General features: G+C 43.2%; 2 protein-coding genes across 2 annotated transcripts; one reads left to right on the top strand and one right to left on the bottom strand.

Moving 5' to 3' along the window:
- Window positions 1-7381: 7381 nt before the first annotated feature.
- Window positions 7382-16895, bottom strand: LOC134188799 (uncharacterized). Its single transcript, XM_062657001.1, has 4 exons — window positions 16862-16895; window positions 11122-11182; window positions 9095-10077; window positions 7382-7998 (listed from the first exon to the last, which is right to left on the bottom strand). The coding sequence occupies exons 2-4, from the start codon at window positions 11160-11162 to the stop codon at window positions 7526-7528; spliced, it is 1497 nt and encodes a 498-aa protein (XP_062512985.1). The 5' UTR covers window positions 11163-11182; window positions 16862-16895; the 3' UTR covers window positions 7382-7525.
- A 507-nt stretch (window positions 16896-17402) lies between these two features.
- On the top strand, window positions 17403-18488 carry LOC134188972 (valacyclovir hydrolase-like). Its single transcript, XM_062657188.1, has 2 exons — window positions 17403-17530; window positions 17590-18488. The coding sequence occupies exons 1-2, from the start codon at window positions 17462-17464 to the stop codon at window positions 18349-18351; spliced, it is 831 nt and encodes a 276-aa protein (XP_062513172.1). The 5' UTR covers window positions 17403-17461; the 3' UTR covers window positions 18352-18488.
- Window positions 18489-18601: the final 113 nt, after the last annotated feature.

Below are 18601 nucleotides of genomic sequence, written 5' to 3'. Positions count from 1 at the left end.
GTCATCCACTACATTCCACTGCTAATAATAGCGATGAGCACATCTTGGGGCAAACAATAGCCAGAGGCGTCATAGAAAGCTGTGTAAACATTGACGATCAAATCTGAAGTCCCGTCTACGAAGTTGTTGTCTGTGCATGTCTAGAGGACTACATGCACCTATACTGACATGGCACTCTACAACCCATTGGACTGAGCCCAGTCTTGTCCCACTCGTGGATTGTCATTGGAATGTGACGCGAGATTCAGTTTTCGAATCTTAAAGTCACGCCTCTTTCGGTTGCAGCATGTGGTATGGACCAACACGTTGGTACATGTAGCATACATATTCTTGTCTTATCTTGTATCTCACTGTCTATACGCCTTTGCCACTTGAAGGGCATTCAAACCTCATTCAATCCACATTGCAACAGATGTGAATTGGATGCGCATTCAATTCCCATTGACCCACTCCACACTAAAGGACAACGCAATCCACGTAAACGCCATAAACACGCCTACGTATACTGTACCCGTGCGTTCATCATGGCTGCCAGTCTCTTTGCGAAGTTAGTTCTCTAGCTTTGGACAGTTACTGATTACGTCCATCTATGCCGTAGGCACAGGATAGAGAGGGAACGTAGATCTATACTGGTGGAGAGCTGCGTGGGTAAGGGAGTGCCACGTGCAGCCGCCAACGCGCATTGAATCCACTTGAAACCATCTACGCATGCATGTAGTTTGAGCGAATGCGATATGGGCTGTAGCGTGAAAAGGCTTTAAGACTCATAGCTGAAACTAATTTACCAACTTGGTCACAATCACTGTTTACTAGCAGACATTAGTAAACTTCGGCCACAATCTTTTTTGACACACTTTACAACAGAAAAGCAACTACACACGAAAGAGCAAATGCAAACACGAAAGTGCCAGTCACCTGCAAAAGTGCTTTTGTGCGCATGCGTAGTAATTTCATAAGCAAACAAAGAACAAGGCGGAGACAAAAACTCGTTCATTTAGAGTAGTCCTAGATGTCCTTTACAGACAGACTCACAGAATGTATCGTCAGTTGCTTTATCGAAAGTTTTAGATATGGAAAGGAGCAAGGTGATCTTTCGCAGATTGCTACGATAGTAGTCTAGCTGCTATCTGTTCGTCTAGTCTTCGTGTGCACGAATCGAGCCGTTTTTCTACGCAGGCTTCCGTAAACGGCGTGGATATATTTTATGAACGCGCTGGCACTGCTAAGAGTGGCGTCCTACGTATGCCAGATGCTCCAACGTCTTTCCTCCACTCATATCCGCCTTAGTGACTAGCCGCTACTCATTCAGTCGTTGTGATAGACCCCAAAGGCTATATACGACTATTCCGTCCTCCAAATCGCATATATTGACCGACAACTCTAAGATGCAAAAGATAGAATTCATACAGGCGTTGGAATTTAAACAGTTTTAAGTGATGGGATGGAGTGATGGTGCTGCGCATGGCTGCAGTCGTAATGGCTGCTAGTGAACCGGAAGGGGTTAGAAAGATGGTGATGTAGGGAGCAAACTCCTTTCATCAGTTATGAGGATATGAAGTAGACTGTATAAGTGAACATGGAACGTTGATTCGTGGAGCAGAGAACGTCGAGAGGCAATGGAGTCTGTGTATGGCCATGTTGGTCTCAGCGAGATGTGAAGGGACTACAGTAATACTATTTAATGCTATTGCTACAAAAGGTGGAGATCTTAATACAGTAAGAGGTGAGTAAAGCTCGATGTCCGACTGTCCTTCTTTAGGAAGCAAAGGATTCGCTGTAGTGCCCCACCTGCACGATCCTGCATGAGAGTAAGAATCCCAATGAGTTTAATCAATGATGTCCGACTTCTTGGAAAGTGGGGAACGTTTGGCCTTGTGACCAAATTAATTATGACACTACGACAAGACTATTTGAGGTATACTCATATTTGTCTTATACACACCGAAGTAGTGGCCACCAAAGGTCTCTTTGTCTTGCTGATCGACCAATCAGTAGAATTTTTGTCTCATATTTACAACACCTTATTAGCTGACCGCAACTGACCACACCCCAAGTAATTACCATAGAACTAATTGCTGTCTGTAGCTCCACGTGACAGCATCTCTCGTCAGGCCTGGATCCAGATGGGTTTCACAGAGTTACAACTCCCTCTAGCAGCAGGTGTGGCTGACTACTAATGAAAGAAAGGAAGTGCATAGCCTCGTACCCAGGCGTGTAGCCAAAATTGGTATGTGATGGCTCCGACCCTTGCAATTGCACATCTTATCTGGTCAGATTGCACTAAAGGTTCTGCTACACAAATGGGCTCCTTGACTGACAATCTCAAGACTATGCACACTAAATGTTAACATATAATATGTTTGTTTAGTAGTATTTGTAATTAAGTGTTTGTTTGTGTGTATACTCACACCGGATTTCTGTGTGTGACAACAACAATAACAATAACAATAACAATAACAATAACAATAACAATAACAATAAATTTAGTTATTGTTTTATGGCTGCTGTTAGATCAACCTCTCTTTTAAAAATTCCTGGATCTGGGCCTGCTCCTATATACCAACTACATACCAGCCAACCACACACATTCACTGCACAGTTGTATACCCCAAATATTTCCAACCACAAAATTGTCAAAAAATATCAATTTTATAAAATTTGCTTTTCTCTTAGCATTTTGTTTCGGCCTCTATTACTAACATAGGAAGGCTGTTCGACTTTGATTGTTTGTCAAATGAAAAAGTGTATTTATTTCATTTTTAACTATATATTTGTAACATTCATCTATTATCATAAGTACAACATCATAAAGAAAAATTTCACAGCAGAACTTGATAAAACTGCTCTGTTTACTATACATCATAAACAAATAATCTGTCCTGATACGAAACACGAGAGTAATAATTTAACATAGAATTTTCAAACTTTTTCTCTGAAAAAAAAGAAAAAGATGTAGGGACTATATAAAAAGTAATAGAAACAAGATTTAGATAATATGAACCAAAACCAGACATCATTAGCAAATCCTTCCAACCCACTAAATGCAAAATGTAGGGAATGCGGTTGGAAGGATTCACTAATGATGTCTGGCTTTGGTTCATATCATCTATATCTTGTTTCTATTACTTTTATACAATCCCTACATCTATTTCTTTTTGAGAGAAAAAGTTTTTAAAATTTTAGTTTGGTAAGTTTTTAGGAGTGCGAAAGTACAACCTACTCCATTAATTAAACAAAGATTTTATAGCCTAACAAAAATACACATTTCCTAAATCATACTTGGTATACATGTATAGTCACACATCTCGAGCATGTGGATCTTACGCTTACAGTGTTCTCTACTTGCAAAATATGCAAATAAGCTGTACAGTGTTTGTGTATAGATAATCATGCAGACGTTACATTTAGTTGCAATTATAACTTACCACTAACAGATGAAGCTGTGTTCTACTGACTTGAGAGCTACGAGCACATGTGCATGTAGGTAGTTGTGTGTGTGTGTGTGTGTGTGTGTGTGTGTGTGTGTGTGTGTGTGTGTGTGTCGGCGGGAAAGGGTGTGGACGACAGACTACTAGGCTACTAGTACCAGGCTAGCTTGTACTTGTACTGTACCATTTGAACACGTAAGGGTACAACATGACAACCATGAAATGCCAGTTTCAAAAGCGTCTGCTCCTTCTTCGTCATCATTGTGTCGGTGTCATTGGACGCTCACGCACACACCGACATTTGCGCACGTGCACGTGACCGCGAGCTCTTCTGTACACATGCTGATCGTCTTGAACAAAAGCCTCTACACACGACCGGCTTGCACGCACAAAGTCTTCGATGTGCGGCTCAGAGGTCGGCCTTTAGACACGACAATGCGGTAGCTCCAGTCAACTCACTTTGTGCCCAAAATTTCATCGTATAGGCCACACCTAGCAAATGCAAACGCGAAGCAGCACGCGCCAGTCGCCTGCAAAAGTGCCTTTGTGCGCATGCGTAATTAATTTTTCGTAAGGAACCAAAGAACGAGACGGAAACAAAAACTCGTCTATTTAGAGTGGCCTCAGGTCCTGTACAGACAGACTCACAGAATGTATCGTCAGTTGCTTTATCGCCTGTTGCCGTCATTGAGAATATTTTCAAGTATTGAAAGGAGCAAGGTAATCTTTCTTATTGCTATTATAGTAGCCTACTACTAGCTGTTCGTCAAGTCGTCGTGAGTACGAATTGAGCAGTTTTTCCGCGCAGATAAAACGGCGTAGATATATTCTACAAACGCGCTGGCACTGCTAAGAGTGGCGTCCTATGTATGCCAGGTGCTCCAGGAACGACGCAGACTGACTTCTGTTCTCACCTGAAATCTGCCCTATTGACTGCGACTAATCCAGTCGTTGTGATAGACCCAAAAGGCTCTAGACGGCAATTCCGTCCTCCAAATCGGATATATTCGCCGCCAGCTTTCTTTACCAAAATGCAAAGAAACATAACTACATAGCTATGGAATGCAGGCGTTGAGATTCAAGCAGTTTCAGTGATGGGATGGAGCGATGGAGCTGCTCATGACGGGAAGTCGTAATTGCTGCATGCCACTGAACCAGAAGCAGTTAGATAGATGGTGATATAGGGAGCGAACTCGTTCATCAATGATGATCACGAGGATATGAAATTGTATGAGTGGACCAAACGTTGACTCATAGAGCAAACAACATCGAGAGGCAATGCATGGAGTCTGTATCCTCCTACATAGCCACGTGGGTCTCCGCGAGACGTGGAGACTACAGCAATGATACACTATAGTTGCAAAAAGTGGAGATCTATATCAGCAAAAGGTGAGTAAAGTTCGATGTACGACTTTCCTTCTTTGTGTGTGGAGCAAATATATATATATATATATATATATATATATATATATATATATATATATAGTGTCCCGCCTGCACGTTGACTATGTAGTGGGAACCTGGAAGTGTCCTTTGCAGTATCACGGATTTCCTGATGAAAAACATAACGTTCATTTGAGGTATCTTGATAAGTTTAATTAATCAAATGGTGTCCGACTTCTTGGAAAGTGGAGAACGTTTGGCTTAGTGAATTGATTATGACGTATACTCATATTTATCTTACTACTAAAGTAGTGGTCACCAGTAAGGGTTTCTTTGTCTTATTGATTGGCCAACCAGTAAAACTAAGATAGCATGACCAACTGTTAAACATTGCAATGAAGTTTAGACAGACCACAAAGTTTGTCTCATAGCTATTCACAATTGACCCCTCCCCAGGTAATTATCATAAAATTAATTACTGTCTGTAGCTACACGTGCCAGCTCACCTCCTACATACCAACTGCATGCAGCTAGCCACACACACACTCACTGCACAGTTGCGTATGATATCATAATTCTTTCCAACAACAGAATCGCCGACAAAAAATTTGCAGATAATTCCACCAATTGTGTCAACCTTAAAATTCTGTAAACACTTTCCCCTCAACCTTCCTGTTTCAGCCTCAATTATCAACATAGAAAGGCTGTCTTGACCTTACGTTCTTTGTCAAATGAAAAATGTAAAAGAAGGCTACAGCTCTCAGACATCTATATTCATCCAACAACAAATACATTTCATTATATAATGTAGGCATTCTATTCTCTACTTTGACTAAGCATTTCTAACATTCAAATAGTAATATTTATACTAATAGTATCATGAGTACCGTACAGCATCATAAAGCAGGAGTTTGCTGATGTGTCACAGCAACACCAGGCAAACCAAGTGTGTCTTACTATACATCATAAACAATTAAATAATCTGCATTAGTATGAGATATGAGATTACTATTTCAACATACATATAAAACTCAGAGTATATGACTGTATGGTATAGTTACCTGCTTTACAGTGCTTGTTGCCAACAGCGCCAACTCTTGAGTTTGTTGTGCGTTTTGTCCTAATAATTCAGTGATCATGATTCCTCATACAGACAGGTATCCGGAAACCCCCGCTGTGATAATAGATAATTAGCGACACAAGATTTTATTGTTAACTGTTCTACTACTTGATGTGTCAAGCGTACAGTAATACCATCTGAATGATTTCTTGGTAGCTACACATACATGCATGATCAGATCGATTAGCAGCCTGCCAAGTCTACTAGTGCCTAGTACACGCTAAAACAGAATAAACTGTCTGTATCATCTTTGCACTACATCTACAGTTATCTTCGTGCACAGAACATTACGAATGGCGTCCCCACAAATCAGCAACTACGTCCCGGATACACAAATATATACACAACTTCTAGCTATACCCACTAGACATTGTAGTACGTTTGAGCAGATCATATGCTTAATATACAGTATCACTTTTAATACTCTACCATTTATTGATGCACATTCAGGAAGGCAAAGTATCTACAGTTGTAGCTTTACAGCATGCTTGACTTGTCTCACCTTTTCCCTCAGAAGCACAGCCTTGAAGAAAGTTCTTATAGGTAGCTAATTCCATCTCAGGCTCGAGTATCCAGTCGGTTGGGTCGTCTCCTTCAGGAGTAGAAAGACCGGCTGCAGTCACCCGAATCTAAACTCACACGAGTTTCCTCGCAGACCAGAACATGACAACCAGACTTTAACCTAAGAAAACTAATGAGTAGACCCCAACGTTCTTAGCCCAGCCCTCATATATTGCCTGTCTAGTTCTTGTAGTTACTTAATCTGTATATAAAATCTAGTACCCGGTATCACAATATGTCACAACAGTTGCCTGGCGATTTCTCTAGAGCACTGAGCAGGAGTGAGAACATGTCCAGGTAACTGGTTGTATGTCCATGACCGTCTAGTATATTATTATATAGTACGCCCATGACATGTGCAGCAGGTACGACAGGATTTTCTGCACCTAAAAACGACCCTCAGCCCAAGTGATTACGCCCAGGATGCGCATGCTCAGAATAAACAAAATGCTGTCCGCAGGAAATCCTTTTCCGTCTGTGTGCGTTTGATGAGCTTGTAGTGTTGAGTGAAAGTGCTCACCGCTAGAATCGAAGCGTTCATGCACCTTGAATAGTCAGAGCCAATGGGAAGCGCGAGAAGGGGACTGCATGGACACGTTGCATGACTAGCACGTGAGATTGTCGACATTCGATAGCTACCGGTATTCGATACCTTTCACGGCTCTGAAAGCCCGGAAGTATGACGCGATGGAAAGGGGTCAGGCTACGCGAGACTATTGAAAGCACACAAAGACATCACATCCGACTGGCACGCTAATTACCCGAGGCCTGGATATCCGGGCTAAGGGTATAGTAGTCGTAACACCAGCAATAACAATGAGCGCATGCGCAGCATTCCAATTGTCTGTCCGTCCAGAAGCACTAGTCATGCGCAAATTGGGTGAATTAATGATTGTACTACAAAAGCTTATTTGCTAGTAGTGCTACTCTCGTTCATCACTACAACATGATACAAACAAATGCATAAAATAGTTATTGTACAGCTAAAACCATGTAATTAATTAATGCCATCCTGGTCTGTATGTAGTGCAGCCTATATCCACCTTGAAAGTTTCTCCCAAAATTGAAGATCGTTATATTCTACACGAGTTAGGAAGTCCAGCTCCATCGGTACATCACAGTTGCCAATTCGAATGGGAATCAAAGGGATGTTGCGAAGAGTAGCAATATGTAGTGCTTGCTGGATAGTGTAGACATTTATCTTATCACGTAAGTACGCCTCACTGACTACAATGATGTTTAAATCACTTTTTCGTAGCTCTTGAACGATGGCTGTCAGTATAGAAACACCAAGCGGTAGCCAGTAACGTATTTCAATTCCCTTTTGCCGTTTCAACCATTCAAGAAGAGGTTGGATCAACTTCCGGTCCTCTCCATCATCACTATAAGAGCAATATATATTTCTCTGCGCTTGTGACGCCCGTTTGCAACTATCTGGAGGTTTCTCCAGCCCTTGAACAACTGTAGGCTTATGATTGCCGTCATTGATAGGAGTGGGGTTCAGTACTGAAAGGCATGCAGGACAAACATTAAAAGTTAACAATACAAGCACGCACGCACGCACGCACTCATGCAATAATACACATGCACACTCACACACACACACACACACACACACACACACACACACACACACACACACACACACACACACACACACACACAGGCGCACGCGCACGTTTATCAGCTGATGGTACACATATAGCTCCCCGGAGCTAAAACTCCAACTTGTAAGTCAGGTGTACGTGCACTTGATTTACTTTTAGAGGAACACTTCGCCGATTGACGCACGCGCAGTAGACGTTAACTTACGCTCAGGCCTTGGGATGCGGACAAAACACTTACTGTGTTGCTTGGCGCATTGTTTAGTCTTGCTTTCCGAGGCCAACTACTAGAGTACACAAAAACACAGGTCTAGACACTTCAGGCGACTCTGACTGTGAAAGAGAACCAGTTACAGTTCTTAGGCGACTCAGTCGTTTGTATGTTGTAGACATGGATCGTCTTGCATTCGCTCGGTCTTTCGCACTTTCCTTCGTGTTTCTTTCTACAAATGGAGGCCATACTACGGTAAAAAGAGCTTGCGCGAAGCGAAAACACACTGAAACGTGCGTCACTGCGCATAACCACGTGACACATTCATTCTACAGCCAAACCATCGCCCTAGGACACAACGTCTACTTTTTGCCGTCGATTGAAGGTGAGTCAGTGATGCGAAAGCTCATTTTACTTTCGCTTAAGCAAATATCAAAGTCTACACGAAGCGGTAAAACGAAATTTACATTTATTGGACGTTATTTGGAAACTGCCTCGTACGTTTTTGTTTTCTAACCTAAGCATAATGCTCCACTATCAAGTTTGCTCTGAGATAGCCCCAAACTTCCCAACTTGATGTGTGACCAGAAACGTTTAGCGCCAAGAGCCGAGTCAGAGTTGTGCTGACCGGTTAAGTGCTACTAAAAGTATATGAACTAATATGCATGGATTTTCCCAAAGCCTAACAAAACGCCTACGTAAGCTTGCTCTACATTCAGCGAAGCATACCATGCAAGTAGAAGAGCATCAACACAAATTCAACCATGCAAACGGCTGGAGAACTAACCTTGTTTAGACCATTCCACAAAAGACACTGGCGCTAATGCATGTGATTCTCTTAATGGTTGACATGTGATAGGTTGAGGTTTCTGCTGGTAAACTCCTTGAAACTCGCTTCTCAGTGATCTGATAGAGACTATAATCAAAAACGTACAAAGACCCTTTTCTGTGATAGGATCAAACGTGACGGAGAAATCTTTCCCTTCAATAAACTCGTATTTTGCTTCAGACTCGTTTCCAACCCACATGCGATTGATTTCAGCCTGAACTTCTTCCTTGATTTCTCTTTTACGTTTTTCCAGGTCACCTTCAAGAGAAACTCCAGTACACAATATTTTGTTCTCCTTTCTCTTCTCTTCAACCCCGAATACAACTGATCCTCCCCAAAACGACGCAAATGCTGACAGACAACGTCTGAGATGCTTTTTGATGCAACTTTCTAATTGTTTGCTATCAGTTGCCCCCTTGAATTGGAGACGCTCAGATTCGCCATTCTTGAACGTTTCTCGTTTGGGTGGATCCGGTATACGGTCATTAGCATCGTCTAATGGCTCTTTCAGCAGAATCTGTCTCAGTTCGTTTTCAGTTGGATTATCAATAGACTCCAGATGCGGTACTTTCAAGTGTAAACGATATTCGGGAATGCGATGTTTGTTATCTTTCTTGTTGACAATAAATTGATAAACTGGACCTTCGTCTTGCCGAGATTTATATTCATCAAATATTTCAGAAGGGGGAATAGACGCGCTGTAGTGGCCCGTCTCTATTGGAGGAATTGTTCTCATTAACTGATTTTCGACCTTCTTGATATCGCCTCTGAATGCGAGTTGCGCCTTTTCGTGTTCGCTACGATTCCGCCACAAGTAAAGAACTCCACCTCCAGAATTGGTTAGGGCGCACAGCTTGTCCGTGATTTCTTGTATCCTTTCCGTTTTGAGACATTCAGACCCGTACGTTCGCCAGTAGAAATCCATACGTCTTGGTAGAATGCTACACCGAGACAACATATTCATTACTAATAACAAACATGCAAAAACATCGAATAAATAGCGCTATGCACAGTAAGTACGTGACTGCATTTGTACTTAATAGTATGCATATGCAGTAAGTACTAACTTAGCTTAATAGAAACACACAAGTCAGTTATGTCTAGAATTTGCGTCATTTCTCTGTTGCAAGGTGGCGGAAGCCGGACTGCACGTGCGCGTTACAAATTGTGAATTAATCTGCGTCAACGTTTGACGGAATGAGCCAGACCGCAAAGGTCACAGAACGAAACGGGCTGCTGTCCGTTATACATGGTGTAAATCTGCCCTATATACAGTATATGTCCTTAATTAATAATGAGATAGTACGTCTACCGTCAATCATAGTCGTATCAAATTAAATGTAGTAACTAGGAATTAAATCATGGCCTGACAATAGAAATAATTAAAGGTTAGTGGAGTGATAGTGCGCGCGCGCGCGCGCGCGTGTGTGTGGTGCTGTGGCTCAATTGGTTAGAGAGTACGTTTGGAAAATGGAAACATCCGGAACCTTGCAGGGTTGCAAGTTCAAGTCACAGCGATGGCGAGCTATGGCATACTTTCCTTGGGCCAGAAACTTACACACAATTGCCTCTCTCAACTCAGGAGTATAAACGAGTACCTGGTCTTTGACTGGGGTGGCAAAGGCCTCCGACTGCGACAAAGTCTATCAGCCATTGGGGTCCGTGTGGGACTTCGGGTGCCTACAACACAGTTAGCGTCGCAGTTGGTGCTCCTGCGAGCACCTGGCCAGGCTCCGGGAGATTGCTTAGTACGGCCCATAGCTCCTACATAGCGCACAGGAACCCAGCTATCTGGCTGGGAGCATTACCGTTTAACGGCAGCTCCTTATCCATTCGTCATTTATTTCTGCCATTTGCGTGCGTGTGTACGTGCTTGCGTGTGTACGTGCTTGCGTGTGTACGTGCTTGCATGTGTTGTCGTTTGCGTGTGTCGTTGAGTAGAAACTACATTGCTACATACACACTACAGAACATTATGCACATACCATCTCTTCCGAGGCTCTTCAGCTGCTGATGTTGCTGCCATGCCAAAGTTCTTTTGAAAATCTAGACAAGACACCTTTTAGCAATAGAATGATAATAGAAAAGATCAAAGACAAGTTCTGGTAAACAAGCGAGAAACTAGAGTCTGTTTGCCAATTAGCCAAATAGAAAAGCTGGTGGCTGTTAGAGACCAAGTAAGTATTCTGAGATCACACGGGTATGAACAAATGTCGACTGCTTAATTAACTAAGCCTGTGCAGTTGTGCTGCAAGACAATCAGGAGTTCAAGTGCTTAATTAAGCCGTAAAGCTTAGATATTAGCATAGGGCTGCACAAATGAGCTTGTAAGCAGATTTAGCTGCAAAAGCGGACCGTTGCCATAGGCTTAGAAGCAGGGGGGAGAGAGAAGAGGTACGTGTCCCTCCACTAAGTTTGATTTTGGCCAAGATATATTCAACTTTAGCCGTGCATGTACCTGTCAAGTGACCTGCCAATATTTAAGAACATCAGAAGTAGAAATTGATAACATTGACAGTAACTATTGAACTAACACTAGTGTTAATGTTGGTTTACTATTTTTGTTACTGTGTAGCATGTACAGGGCCCGTAACCCTTCCGGCCATTTCAATTTTCATATTTCAATTTTCATATTTCAATTTTCAAAGTTACTAAAAAATTTAATTCAGCGAACAAATTTCTGTTTTAATTTTTCATATCGTCATTTTTCGTCTTCAATTTTTATTTTACAATTTTCATTTTATATTTTTCTATTTTCAAGTTTCTATTTTTTGATTAAATTTGGTTGTCCATCGCTGAGTTGAATGTCAGAAGAATTGAATACGGTAAGAAGAAAAAATAAAATAGCTTTGTGCGAAGTACGCAGCAGGGAGTCTGGTGGAACGCGTGCCTTAGTCATAGCTCAACTCAGTAGAGGATCGTTTGTCATTCCAACGTGTGCTGCTATTGGAAGGGGCGGAGTGGTTTTTCGACGACTTCCGACTTCTGCTCTCTTGCAATTTCCGCTCTAACGAGAAGGAAATCTCCCTCTCCTCCCAAAAAATAATCAATCTCAGGTGCGAGCAGCCATTGCTGATGAGGACAGTACATATGCATGGTATATGAATATATTTTCTTACCACATATAATTATAACAATAGTCTAACTAAATCTAAAACTCAACAAATATAGTAACTATACTGAACCTCGTTCAAACGCTTTTAGGCTACTCTAGACTAAATACCATCTATACACGCAGTATACAGCAACAAAAAGCAACGATGCGCGGTTTGTTGTTCTACACACGCGCGCGTACATGCCTCCATCAATTCGCTAGCGCTCAATCACCCTCGGGACTCGATTCTTGAACTTCTGTCCTTGCGGATGGCTCTCTTGTCACTGAAGACCTGCATAAGCCGGACGACGTCGTGTGCTGGCCAAGTATCTCGGGCAGACTCGGTCGACTCTGCGCCGTCATGATCACCGTCGCTACTATACATACACATGCAATACATGTACATGACTTATTTGCTTGCCCAGCTCTGTCAATTCGTACAAGCTACGGAGAGTCACGCAGAGTGGACGGCCATCTCATGTTGCATTGCAGAGACAGAAGGCGACGTCGGCCACTTGTAAAACTTGCCACCGCTCTACGCACTGATAACACCCACAAGCCACTGCCGACAGCAGGTTGTGATGTTTGCCGAAGGTCTTGTAAAGAGGTGGCATATTTGGCACTGAGAAGATTCGCTGTCGTTTCTGCCAGTTTTCTCATGTATTTGGTAGTAGCCTCGTTCACAGCGACGGTGTGATCATGACGGCACAGAGTCGACCGAGTCTGCTTGAGCTACCCGAGGTGCTTGCCCAGCACACGACGTCGTCCGGCTTACGCAGGTCTGCAGTGACAAGAGAGCCATCCGCAAGGACAGAAGCTCAAGATTCAAGTTCCGAGGTGATTGAGCGAATTGATGGAGGCACGTATACGCGCGCGCGTGTAGACCACCAAACCGCTCATCTTTGTTTTTAGTTGCTGTGTACTGCGTGTATAAATGGTAGTTAATCTAGAGTAGCCTAAAAGAGTTTGAACGAATTTCAGTATAGTTACTAAATTTGTTGAGTTTTAGATTTAGCTAGACTGTTGCTATTGTTATAACTATATGAGGTAATAGATAAATTCATATACCATGCATATGTACTGTGCTCATCAGCAATGGCCGCTCGCACCTGAGATTGATTATTTTTTGGGGAGAGGGAGACTTCATTCCCGTTAGAGCGGAAATTGCAAGAGATCGCCGTAGAGCTGAAGTCGTCGAAGAACCACTCCGCCCCTTCCAATCAGCAGCACGCTTTGGAATGAAAAACGACTCCCTACACTTAGGCTCGAGAGTCCAGCCGGTCATCTTCCCCGGCGGCGAAGAAAGACCTGCTGGAGACATTCGCCAGTCAAAGGAAACCGCTGCCTCTCTATCCTCCAATCAAGACTTTACACGTTCGGTTAATGTTTGTGCATGCACGTGTATTAACGATAACTGCTGATAGCAATGTCCGTCACTTATTTGTAACTGAGTAGTCAATTGCTTTTGCCGTCTGATATCGCGTTTTTCGTTAGCGTGTGAGCTACACCTCCATGTCGTCTTCTCCTTTGTCTTCCTTTTGGTACTTGGAGGAATAGGCAGTGCATGCAAAACAACTTCTAGTCGCTTAGGTTGTCGTACGTTGCATCGAGCTGTACAGGAACTATTTGGCCGTGAGACTATGTCGTCGCGGGCAATTATCTCGCTCTTATTCGGTTCTCGAAACCGTTTAACTAGGACTTATTTGGTTTCGGCCACCTGCAGGGACTATTTGGTCGCGGGGACTATTTGGTCTCGCATTTATTATATATAGTATCATGGGAGAAGCGTTCCTGAAAAGTATACGAGTCCAACCAAACTTGGTGTTGCAGAGTAATGTAGTTTTTTTAAAGTGCGAGGGAATAGTCTAGCGAAGTGAAGTTCTGCGAGGCTATACGAATATTATACTTTAGCAAATTTAGTACAAACGGTTTCGAGAACCAAATAAGAGCGAGATAATTGCCCGCGACCAAGTAGTCCCCACGACCAAGTAGTCCCCACGACCAAATAGTACCTGTACACATGCATTGAACGAGTAGACCATCTACAAAGCGTGGTATTTGTACTCAACGCAAGGCGACGTGCAGAGCTATGATTTGCGTACATTGCGGTCGACCATTGGTTGGCCTCTGTGGTAGTCTAGCGCTCTTAGAACGAGAGACAGACAACGAGAAGAGCTGGGAAAAGTCGATCTGTTGTTTGTAGACTTGGATGGCACGTGTTGAGACTACACGCACTTGCGTCAGAGCGAAATTACATTAGCAAAGAGCCAATAAAGCGACGTGCATATCTATCGAGGATGCACAAACGTTGAACGGCACTCTGATTGAAGGATAGAGAGTCGGCGGTTCGTTTGAGTGGCGAATTTCTCCAGCCGGTCTTTCTCCGCCGCGGGAGGAGATGACCGGCTGGACTCTCGAGCCTACCCTATATGTATACGTTGAGCTATGACTAAGGCACGCGTTCCACCAGACTCCCTAGGCCTGCTGCGTACTTCGCACAAGGCTGTTTCATTTCTCGTTTCTTTCCGCGTTCAATTCTTTTGACGTTCAACTCAACCACATATAATCAAAAATAGAAACTTGAAAATAGAAAAATGATAAATAAAAAGTGAAAAATCCAAAATAAAAAATGAAAATATGAAAAATAAAAAATAAAAATTTGCTCTAAATTTTTCCAAAGCAGAGAGTAAAAGACTGAGGAATCGCACTCATTTTCTGTTCCAAACAGGCGTACCGCCCAGCAAAGGAACCCAGCACTACCCTAACTAAGTTACACAAGTGTACTAGACAAATAATAGAAAAGAAACATATCACGATACGTTTGGGGTCCCAGTTTGATTTAATCAATAAATCACAACTTGCTACCATATGTCTCACAATCCTTACCTTGAAAAGTGCACAGGTATCGGTCTTCCTTGCTAACCAGCAATGATTTAGTCAAAGAAATATACGGGTACTATACACGCCCACACAGGGCATTTCAATGCTTTATTTCTCCGTTATGGTCGAAGTCTGCAGTAAACGTTTGCTAGAGGTTGTGTCGTGACGTGACAGCTTTCATCTGAGAGATTGTTGATTTGGTAAGAGTTCTCCTCTAGAAGGGGCTGTGCAAGAGAGTAGACGCAGCCTTGCTTAGTACACAAGAACAAGAGACCAGAAACATTACAAGCAGCTACCGACTGTACTGTCATTGCAAATCTCGAAATCTATAGCGAGGTAGCCTCTGCACTAGAACTATAGAAAAATGTTGCAGTCAGAGACTCTTTCAGTTGTCTAGAGTAGCAATCATGTAGGATAAAGTCCCGGATTGTCAAGGTTGTAGTCTTCTGAGGTAGCCTCGTCCCAGATGCAGTGTGGATTGCGCCCCCCCCCCCCCCCCGATGCGTCGCCATCATCACTACGTCTGGTTCGGTACCGCCTTTCTGGGCGGGAGTAATATGTAATCAAAGTCTTCACCGTGTATCATACTAAAATGATATTAGCTAGGAACTGAGCTTTCGATTGGGCTTTGGCGTTGTTCTAGCCTCTGTACTTGTCGACATTGCAATTTTAGGCCGATGTCGAGCGTTGGTAAGAGATTGCAGCTTCGCTAGGAAGCGTAGCGGTGAAATGGCAGATAAGAAATGGCAATTGCAGTATACGCCTTTGCACGCGTACACAGGTTCCCAGTTGAAGCTGCAATGCGTCATATCCCTCTACTGCAATGCATTCAATTGGACTGCTGTCTGCCAGATCCCACGATAGAGTCGTTTCCTGTAATCTACTACGCCGACTAAGTACACTTGTAACACTAATCATGTCCCTAGGGACATGATGAGCGGTGACCGCAAGGGGCGGTGCCGAACTAGTCGTAGTGGTAATGATGAGCTGGAAACCACACTGCGTCTATGGTGAGGCTACTTCTGAGGAGCCCAAGATTGAAAAATCCTTTGTGTTTCATGGTGATATTTTGTGACATTTCAGCAGCATACAAAAGTAGGAAAAATGATTTCATTTCGCCAACCAGCTTCGTTGGACTTTAGAAGGGGTGCAGCCATACACTTTTAGACAAACTTGGACCACCCACTCAGTTTACACGAGATGAATTGCTCTGTCATTACTGTGTAGAGGAGAAGTTAGTGTATAGCCGCAGACACAGCCTGTCGTTCGAATAATGGTAATGTCTGCATGGTCGGTGGCGCGATTGTGCGGGGGTGGAGGTCGGCGCTGTCAAGTTGCATTGTCAGCAAGGCATGGCGTACAGGTTCTTGCTTCAGTTAGGACCATCAGAGGTTCTAGTAAGTATCTTAAACATATAGATCCCATTAGATGCATCCGACTCTCGACTCTAGCACAAAGTGGATGGTGCTAGCCTCGTCCCAGACGAAGCGCATCCGGGGCTGCAATCCACACTGCGTCTGGGGCGAGGCTAGGATGGTGTCTGGCTAGCGCAAGACGTCCTAGTGTCATTGCTCGATCCTTTCTACCCATAAATCTACTAGCCTAGAGTGCAATCAAGCCAATCAAAGTTAAATGGACCACGCCACGCACGCCTCCACCACATGGCGTCCACTGTGGTACAGCAGCAAGTGGTAAACTACATATATTGAACGTCGATCTGTTAGGAAAACTCAGAATCACGCATAACTCACCAGTATACCAGGTGTCTCCAGACCGTGACGTCACTTTCTGTGGCGAACTCGTTAATATCAATTCTTATGTTACTGTTGTCAGCATATTTTGTGACTTTCAAAAGGTTTGTATCTCCAAACATTTACGCTTGCGGTTCCACAACGGTTAGAGGTTCCCTTCGTCGGTTAGTACAGGAGTTAGAAGAAAATACGTAGCTAGAGGAGCGGCTACGTAGCTACAGAAATCTTAATTAAGATCCGAGGTTTCCATAATGACAGCAAACTTATCTTCTAGCAAAAGCACGTCCAAGTTTCTGGCATTTACCTTTTTTTGCACGAGTGTCTACAATGGATTTGCGCACGCGCATTGTTGCAGGGGTCCGAAGCCCGACAATTCCCGGAAATGAGGTAGTACTGTTTTGTCTGTAGTTAATAATTGCAGTTTTACTTAGGCTGCATTATATAAATATGCTTTATAGTTGAGTGTAAAAAATTGGCTTTTGAATTGCAGACGTAATTACTTGGAATGTAACAAGTTTTGGTCACGTGGGTATCTTCTCACTCTCCCGGATAACATGGATTCTTTAGTAGCTAGCTAGAAACCATTACTCAGTAGTCTGAATGTTTCGTCAGCTGTTTTGTCGCTTGTTTCCGTCACTTAGAAAGTTTTCAAGTATTGAAAATGGCAAGGTAAGCTGTCTTATCCGTCAAGTCGTCGTGTGCACAAATCCAGCCGTTGTTCTGCGAAGATTGCTGCAAACGGTGTGGACATATTCTACGAACGCGCTGGCACGGCTAAAAGTGGCCTTCTATGTATACCAGGTGCTCTAGGAACGACGCAGACCGACTTCGGCCCTCAACTGAAATCCGCCATTTTGACTGCCAGTCATTCAGTCATTGCTATAGACCCAAGAGGCTACGGCCATTCCCGTCCTCCAAATCGCACATTTACAGCCGACTTTCTTCACCAGGACGCAAGAGATGGCTTTGCTGTAATGCGGGCATTGGGATTCGAACAGTTTTCGTTGATGGGCTGGAGTGATGGCGGCAACAGTGCAGTCATACTGGCTGCCAGTGAACCGGTAGCGATTAGAAAGATGGTGATATGGGGAGGGAACTCGTTCATCACTGATGAGGACATGCAGCTGTATGAACGGACGAAGAACGTTGACTCATGGAGCAAACGACATCGAGAAGCAATGGAGTCTGTGTATGGCTCTGGTGGCCTCCGAGAGATGTGGAGTAATTGGAGTAATACTATTAAAGATATATATGCGCAAGGTGGAGATCTTTATAAGCAAGAGGTGGGGAGAGTTCGGTGTCCGACTTTCCTTCTTCATGGAGCAAAGGATCCACTCGTTCCTCGTCTACACGTTGACTATCTGAAGGAGGCCTTCAAGTGTCCTCTTCAGTATCACGAATTTCCTGATGGAAAGCATAACATTCATTTAAGGTATGCAGACGAATTCAATCGTATGGTGTTTGAGTTCTTAGCAAGTGCAGAACATTGAATGTAAGGACTTGATTATATGACGAATGACAGGGCTGCATGAGACGTATACAAATATTTATCTTCATCGTAGAAACGTGTCAGCATTATGTATTGCAAATTTCAGTTAATTAATGTTGGGCATCTGTTTGCTACAAATTTGGAGTTTCTGAAGAAACAGATAAGAGAGTGTTCTTGTATTTTTTCTCTCACAGAAATTTCAGAAGTCGTGTGTCCATGCATGATTTCGTCACACCAATAGAGTAAATGAA

This window comes from Corticium candelabrum, chromosome 13 (assembly GCF_963422355.1).
Source record: "Corticium candelabrum chromosome 13, ooCorCand1.1, whole genome shotgun sequence".
Taxonomy (NCBI): domain Eukaryota; kingdom Metazoa; phylum Porifera; class Homoscleromorpha; order Homosclerophorida; family Plakinidae; genus Corticium; species Corticium candelabrum.
Note: the sequence above shows the minus strand (reverse complement) of the source record. Positions and strands in the feature narration are given on the sequence as shown.